Genomic DNA, 8471 nt, shown 5'->3' on the forward strand with positions numbered 1-8471 from the left:
AATACCACATCCACCAAATCCGAGCCAAGATAAACTTTCTCTGAAGACGTCAGTGTTTGCATCCATCTAAAACCACCAAATGCTTGAGGGTTTCAACCATACAGTCGCTAGGAACAAATTCAAATGCACAAAGCAACTGTAGCTCCCTTCAGGTTTGGCACAGACCATGAAAGCCATTATCATCCCACCAGAAAATTGAGAAACACTAAGATTGCCTCAGTCTGAAAATACCCCAAAACAAACTGACACTGACCCATATTGGAACTATTAAATGCAAAAACACGCTTCCTTTAATTTGCCAAAAAAAAGAAGTGCCACAGGCCCCCCGAAATCTAGATTGTCTTGTTTGTACAGAGGCAATGTAAGAAGAACGCAGGTGTCTTTACATTCACCTGGACAAGCACATCCCCTTCACAACTCCTCACCACCACACTGCCACAGGGGACGAGATGGATGGCGGTGCATCACACCAGCTAGAGCGCTAATTAAATAGAAAGAAATATATTTACAAACTCCATGGGAGAGCCTCATGGCACAAAGGATATTAAATAGTTACAGGGACATAAATTATTCCAAAGATTCTAACACTAAGATGCACATTAACTCCTAAGTCGCTCTGAGGCACTGGGTGTCATCACTCTTCCTCATCATCAGCCGTCACAGTGTCCGTGGCTGCAGATCGGCTTCTTGCAGCCGACAGCACAGCCCAGGAGGCCAGGAGGCTCCCCCCCCCCCCGCCCCCCGACGGTAAACTGGTCCCATGCAAGTGACTTGGGAAAACTTGGGCAGCAATCCTGCCTGAATGGTATTCTTTTCTTCAATCTCACTTCAAAGGCGGCTTTTTATTGAGGCCAAGTAACATGATTCCCAGCAGGAGATTTCTGATAAAGTACAGGGTGGTCCTCCCAAGTGGGCCCCATTTAATGCAAGGCCGAGTCTTTGTGACCCCCTTTTTAAATGGAACTCGCAGAGTGAGATAAGCCCAATTTTGATTAGGCAGACACACTCAACAAATGCAAAATAAATACATAAAATGAACAGATAAAATCCAGATGTTAGAAGCTCCTCAAAAAATCACTATATAGAATAGGTTCAAAGTTTGTGAAGCGTGACCTGTACTGCCTCAGGACAGACACGGAGAGAGGGCTCCAGCAGACCCTCTGGGCAGCACGCCCCGCTGTGACCAGGCCTGGCTGCCCTCTGGGGGAGCAGAGGGAGGTGAGTTACCCCCAGACCAGCTGGGCCTGCACCCGCAGCCGTGGCCCCTGAAGCAGACAAGGGGCTTGCACATGTGACCTGGGCCGGTGCCCAGGGCAGGAACTGCAGCAGAACTCAGACTGAACCGAGTGTTCAGTTCAGGGAGCTAACCCCTAACCCCGCCCCCTCAGAGACAGCATAGTACCATTTCCTAGAAATCCCCAGCCACCTGCTCAATCCCCCGACGCTGCTCTTTATGAAGAATGCAATGCCACACACGCACAGACGGACGCTTTCCCACGCACGCTCTCCTCCCGCCACCCCAAAGGCATACCCCTGTTCTCTCTCTCATCAGACAGAACGCTGCCAAGGCTGGGATCGCTCGCTAGCACAAGCTCCTGGGGGTTCTCCGAGTTACTGCGAGATCTTCCCACTTTTCCACCAGCAGTAACTGTTTTTTCCTTGGTGAGAGCTAATCACAAAACATTAGAGCTAGAGTGAGGTTTGTAAACATTAAAAACAGCTCAGAGTGAAAACCTGACAAGTTAAAACAATTTTTCCATAAAAGATACAATTAATCTCCAACAGGAAGAAAAGGACAACTCTACAGCATCATAGGGGCTCATTTAACTCCTTCACCACAATAATCTTCACTTCATCAAGAATCAGTTCAAAAATCGGACAGACCTAGATTTCTTCCCAACAACCTCCAAGATGGATGTTCGTAGTTAGGGCCCTGAAAAGCTTCAATTCGTTCGTGCTTCTCAAATACAATGAAAGGGTGTCATGGTGCAAATTCAAGTATTTTCGAATCCTAGACAAGTCTACACAGAATCACTGTAGAACTCTTCTCAGGTCACTGAAGTGAGCACGTATCTAAAACAGAGGGGTCCAAACGGGCAAGTGTTCTGGCTGGCGGGATGGACTGCGTTTCTCTCCTGGATTTTACCTGAAGAGGTAAAATGATAGGAAATCTGCAACGCAGCCTCAAAGCATTAAGGGTAGTCAGGAGAGCGAAAAACAAGATGGTCCCCATATTCCTTGAGGAGAATCTGGGATTCAGGGAGGTGATTCATTTGAGGAAGAATCGAGTGTTTTCTCAGCAGGTGGGAAGTGAAAGGTAACCCTCCTGCATGTCAACAGTCCTGTGAGCTGTCCCAAGGGGACACCAGCTTTGTCCATCCCCAGAAAGTCCAGACCCAGCCCAGAGCTCCCCCAGCACCCCCATCACTGCAACCCCTCAGTGCCACGCGTGGCTGCCGGGCCTGTGCTGGCTGTCTCGATGCCCGGGGCATGGAAGACAAGCAGTAGGGGGGGATCCTGGCAGCAAGACTAACGCTGATGGAGCGCACGATGGGGGCTGCCCAGGAATCACTGGTGACGGACTGTTCCAACCTTGTACCTTCCTTCCTTGACTTCCCCCTCGTGGCGGCCCCCATTTAATCCAAAGTCTTGACTTGTCACAAATGCATATGACAGGGTGGCTCAGAGTCAGATGGGGAGGAAGCCTGTGCTCAGGGCCGGTGAAGACCTAAAGTGGACACGGCAGCCAGGGAGGCCGGCTGCTCCCACGGCCACCAAACGCTGGAGAACCCGTAGGTCTCTCCCACCCACTTCTGTCGCACAGCAGGGTGCAGGGGCTCTCCGCCTCACATACCTGCTAACAGGGCCACTCTGGGGGGAGGGGGACCTTTCCCAAAATGAACTTTACCAAAGAGGACAAAATTCAGCTTAAACACATGAGAATCTGTCGTGACGAGGGAAAGAAAACTTGATTGAAAGGATGGGCACGAGGATGAGGGAGGACCCTGCTGGGCCCTCATGTGTCCAGGCGCTGGATCTCCGGGCGCCCATCCACGTCCCGGGACTCGGTGCGGGCTCGGATGTAGTCATTGGCGCTCTGCTGGTGGATGCTGACTCTCCATTTCTGCACGGCCAGGAATGTGTTCACCGCATACACCGCTGTTGCCAAGAAGCCAAATATCTACGAGAAACAGGCATGGATAGTCCTCAGACACATCAGCAGTCTACGAGGTGCCTGGGCAGGACCCTGAGCGGCTTACAGCTATGCCCCCAACACCTGGCCCGGCTGAATGTTTAGCCAAATCTATAGTCATGTGACCCACAGAAGTCCTCCCTGACCTGAAGACAGCCTAAGGTTTCACACAAAGTATTTTGGATCTTTTTTTTTTATTACAAAAATGCCTTTTGCCCAGCCGGTGTGGCTCAGTGGTTGAGCTGATGCTATAAACCTATGAACCAGGAGGTCATGGTTCGATTCCCAGTTAGGGTACATGCCTGGGTTGCAGGCTCGATCCCCAGTAGAGGGTATGTAGGAGGCAGCTGACCGGATGATTCTCTCTCATCATTAATGTTTCTATCTCTCCCTCTCCCTTCCTCTCTCTGAAATCAATAAAAAGATATTTAAAATCAATTAAAAATTTTTAATGACTCTTTTACAGCACCTTCATGGTCACTGGTCCCAGATGAGAAAATACATGTAGACAAAACCCCATGCACACAAAAAATCAGGGGCTCAAGTATAATAACAACTCAAGCCATAAGGCCTGACATTCCAAAGCACAGCCTTCGAACCCCCACCTGCTCTCCAGCTGCCTGTCACCTGGGCAGCTCCAGGGTGAGAAGCAGCAGGTTTGGCTTAGTTAATAACGACTGATGAATCTACTGAGTGACACCTGGGAGAACAGCTCGTTTAATATTTTTCATGAACCTTTTAATCCCCCCCATTACAAAAACGCTACATAGTCTCTGTAAATACAGAACAATACAGAAATGCAGAGCACAGAGACAGTTTGGTTCCCACCCCACCCCCAGGGCACTCTACCCTGAAGAGCAAAAATGTCATCTGACTACTAAGACCACCATACTGGCCAGTAAAGGCTTGAAAAAGCAACACCACTAACAGACAGACATCCAGGGTCCTGGTGGAAACAGACTAGAGCAGTGGTTCTCAAACTTGAGTGCGCCCCTGAATCAGCTGGAGGCAGGTTAAAACACATTTCTGATTCAGTAGCTCTGGGGGAGCCTGAGAATGGCATTTCTAACAAGTTTCTGGGTGATGCTGAGGCTGCTGTTCTGGGAACCACACTTTGAGAACCATAGCACTGAAGGGACTGGGACCTCCATTGGCCCAATAACAATTTCATTAGCAAAGAAAAAGCTAAAGGACAATGAGTAGGACACATATTAGGGGACAGAGGAGAGCAAGTCACAAGAAGTATACAAATCAGCCCGTGTTTTAACCACCTGGGTTCACCTACCACGGCAGCAATTTCTGCTCCGGATTTGTGGTTTAAAGCAGCCAGTACAATGGAAGCAATAAAGAAAAAGAAAGTGCTGAGTCCAGTGTTGACCAAATCCTAAAGAAAAAGATAAATAAAATCACTTGAAAAGAAGCATCTCATGCTTTGCCCTGAAAGCCATTGAAGAACTTCCAGAACAAGCACAATACCCAGCCTCTGTGCTGGCTCCATAGCTTCATCTCAGTGGCCCGGGGGTGTTGGTTGTACAAAGGAAGGCAAACACCGTAACAGTGTCTGATGCGACTGGATAAACCACCACAGCAAAACCCTCGTCACCATTTCTCAATGACTTATTACAGAAACCCAACCTGCTAACCTATGGAGGACATGCACACTAATGACCACTTAGAGTTCTATTGTTGTCTTTTAAAAACTCATTCAAATCATCCTGGCACGTGGAAGCTTTTCTGCAGACATGTTTTCATTTCTCTCGGGTGATCACATGATTTTATTTATTCTATTTTAATATCTGTATCGTCCAGTTTTTCTATAACAACCACTTATCACTTGCACAGTTTAAAAAGCTTAAAACTGGAGTACTGCAAGTTAGTCAGCACCTGCTGCTTGAGCTTCTTGGCCACGAAACAAAACCAAGGCTCTTACTGTGTGTTGTTCCACTTATGCTAGGGGCACATCCAGGCATGGCCTCAAATGTGGATTGGGGGGGGGGGGCGGGCGGTATTAGTAAACATTGGTACTAAATTTTTAAAAAATGCTTTTAATGGGCCCTGGCTGGTTTGGCTTAGTGGATAGAGCGTTAGCCTGAGGACTGAAGGGTCCCAGGTTCAATTCCGGTCAAGGACACATGCCCAGGTTGCAGGCTTGATCCCTAGTAGGGGCCGTGCAGGAGGCAGCCAGTCAATGATTCACTCTCATCACTGATGTTTCTAGCTCTCTCTCTTTCTCCCTTCCTCTCTGAAATCAATATATGTATTAAATGATAATAATAATAAAATAAAATACTTTCAATGGGCTGTGAACTCTATAAGATGCATGTTTTCCAGTTTGCCACAGCTGTCCCCACTCCCTGCAGTCTCATAACCAGCCACTCCATGTTTCCTGTTTGGCCCCTGAAACACCACGGCTGCAGCCCTCCTATGGGGGCTAACAGGAAACAAACAGAAGCTAACAGAAGCAAAGGAAGGTCACCCTCACATACACATGTTTTCAAGTCCCTCCCCCAGTAACGCACTAGTAAGTACAGGTGTGAGCCCAAGTAACTCCAGTAACAGATCAAGGGGATCTGGTCTAGCGGGTGCTAACTCCAGGCCTATTGGCCATATCTGGCCCACAAATAGGTTTGATTTGTACAGTGTTCAAAACAAATTTGAACAAGCTAATATTTATAACATCAGAGGCCTACACATAAAAACTAACATCTAAAACAAAACAACAACTATAAAACCCACAGAGCTTGCATTTGGGGGGGGGGGGTTTATGAGGTTCTCTCTGCTGTTTACTACGCTATCAATTTAGATCACAACTCCGTAAGCATTTTCCTGTGGATAACACAAACTTTATCTTAAAAATAGTTGAGACATTAAAACCTGTCATAAAAACTCAGACAAAATGCCTCCACTATCTTGAGGTTTTAGAGTTTAAATTTAAATCACATTTTTCTCAGTGTTCAATGCTGAGACAAAACCAACTGAGTCTTCAACTGACATCAACTTTCCTGGTTCAGCCCTGCTCTTATTTTTCCTCCTAAAAGAGTCTGAACAACACAGAGAACCTCCTGTCGGAAGACCCTCTCCTCTGGGCACCCCACAGGATCACCTGGGAGTGGCCCTGCCAGGCAAGGTGACCAGCTCCGGCCTCCTCCCCAGCTCCCTCACAGGGGCCACACTTCCATGGTGCTGCACCAGCCAAGAGAGAGGCGTTCTCCCGAGGCAGCTGGTCTCAGCGCCCTCCCCTCCTCTGCTGCCCTCTTAGAAGCTGTGGGGCCCACGGGGTCTTCCTCCCACAGGCCCAGAGGCTGAGGCAGCTGACTGCTTCCCTGTGTTTCCCTGAACGATTCCCTCTGAGCTCCGGCACATGCTCACTTGCAGAGAAATACCAGGAAAACCAAGTGCTATTAAGTTTCCCCTCGTTTAGCACAGTAAAGATAAGTAACACACGTCCAGGAAAAGGGGCCTGGGAGTGACCAACCAGGAGCTTCCCATGCTGATTGGAGGGCAAGGCTGTCAAACAGGGTTAAGAACCCAAACCACAGGGAGAAGAGGACACATTTCCAGTCAAGACTGATCAAACACTAACCCTCCCTTCCAGTCCTCCCAGTTGCTTTGAATTTGATAATATCCCTAGGCTTTGCAAGTTATTGCCATTTTCATTCATAGTTTCAATTCTTCCCGAATCAATTCTTTTATAAATGGCTTTTGGGTCCGGTGTAAAATATATGCAAAAATGCATTAATTCTATTTTCTCTTTCCCATATTCTGTACACATATCAACATCCCTAATCTCAGAAGATCATGAAATTGAAATATCTTCAAAGAGGTCAAAACAATTGTTATGATGTTTCTGCCATTAGTGAAGATTCCATTTAAGTTGTAGTTTTATTCAACTCAGTAAAGAAATGTAACATTTCACAGCTGAATGACAGTGGAATATTTCAGTACCGCAATGAACTGGACCCAAACACGACATGGAGCGGTTCCCACTCTCCCTGGAGCCAAGCAGCAGCCGATCCTTTCACAGTCAGGGGGCGGTGACTGTACTCACCGTCAGGTTCCAGTTGATCTGGGGGATCCTCATGTGAAGGTTGAGACTGAACAGAATCAGCAAGACTCCAGTCACCACAAACGCACTGCAGCTCACAAACTCAAAAAAGTAGAGGCCTTCGCACGGGGAGCATTCCATGATGGTCTCTATGCAGATGAACGCAATCAGGGCCAAGATCTAGGAAGAAGATTGGAAACATAGCATGTGTCTGTAGGTGTAGTACACATCCGGGGACATGGGTGCCTGCCACGTTTAAATAAAACCCACCACCGCCACCCTATGCAGCCACAGAGTTTCCCTCTGGGGACGGCAGTTATCACTGTCGGGAGTATGACCTGGTTCAATTCTTACACGAGGATGTGAAGGTATAGAGCCGTTATCAAATTCCTCGTGTGGACAGCTAAGCCCACCACGGTACACTGAATCCAGTCTGTTGCGGTGTGGCCCTTGTGAAGAAGCAGAAAGGAATGTCTCTGTGATTTTTTTTTACTAGTAGTTCTATCTAGTGTGGACACCGTCTACACACGTTTCTAATTTATAGTCTCTACTCTAAAAAGGAGGCCCATTTAGTTAATTCATGAGCGATGGTTTTTAAAAGTTTATCATTGGACTGGATCACAAAAAGACAGACTGGCAGTTGATAAAATCATTGTTAAATATACCGAAAATAGAATCAATTTCTTTCTGAAGGATCAAAGTTACATTTTAGCAATATGTCCCAAGAGATTGGAGACCATAAAGTCAAACAAATATCAATGGAAATTACCAGGTGAACTTTGAACCGAAGAATTCAGGAAAAGGAGGAAGCCCACACAAAGGCTGAGTTAATGGCCCTGTGATCAAAGAAAGGCGTGGAGTTCTCACACCTAAAACCAGATCGGAGTGAGCTCCTGGCCTCTACTTCACCTCTTTAACCAAGCACTTCACAACCTACCTTATGTCAAGCCTACACCAGTTTCCAGTCTAGACCTCACCTCAAAGGTCAAGGGTGTACAGGGAGGCAGCTCAGTGGTTCTAGGTCTGTTCTTCGAGGCAGTGACATCAGCATCACCAGGGAGCTTGTTAGAAATGCAGAACCTCTACTTCCCCCTTCCTTGGCCTACAGAGTCAGAATTCGCATTTTTTACAAGCTCCTCAGATGATTCAAGCATGGGGAGCACATGCTGTTCTGGGGCCCTTCTCCACCTACTGTAGACCCACTTGTGCCTTTCAATGCTCTACTCAATGCCA

The 8471-nt window shown here is 47.4% G+C and overlaps 1 protein-coding gene across 1 annotated transcript; it reads right to left on the reverse strand.

Annotated features, from left to right (window-relative positions):
* Positions 1-258: 258 nt before the first annotated feature.
* CMTM4 (CKLF like MARVEL transmembrane domain containing 4) lies at positions 259-7413 on the reverse strand. The gene is made up of 3 exons (XM_023763078.1): positions 7242-7413; positions 4479-4577; positions 259-3181 (listed from the first exon to the last, which is right to left on the reverse strand). Exons 1-3 carry the CDS (start codon positions 7377-7379, stop codon positions 3017-3019), a joined length of 402 nt encoding a protein of 133 aa, XP_023618846.1. The 5' UTR covers positions 7380-7413; the 3' UTR covers positions 259-3016.
* Positions 7414-8471: the final 1058 nt, after the last annotated feature.

The sequence above is a fragment of the Myotis lucifugus genome, unplaced genomic scaffold (assembly GCF_000147115.1).
Source record: "Myotis lucifugus unplaced genomic scaffold, Myoluc2.0 scaffold_274, whole genome shotgun sequence".
Taxonomy (NCBI): domain Eukaryota; kingdom Metazoa; phylum Chordata; class Mammalia; order Chiroptera; family Vespertilionidae; genus Myotis; species Myotis lucifugus.

What these genes read in the sequence shown, in the direction of transcription:
- CMTM4 (XM_023763078.1), bottom strand. Translation starts at nt 7,379, where the DNA reads ATGGAATGCTCCCCGTGCGAAGGCCTCTACTTTTTTGAGTTTGTGAGC. An exon ending in AGATCAACTGGAACCTGACG is followed by an intron (nt 4,578 to 7,241) that starts GTGAGTACAGTC and finishes CTTTTTCTTTAG; the next exon opens with GATTTGGTCAACACTGGACT. An exon ending in GAGCAGAAATTGCTGCCGTG is followed by an intron (nt 3,182 to 4,478) that starts GTAGGTGAACCC and finishes TGTTTCTCGTAG; the next exon opens with ATATTTGGCTTCTTGGCAAC.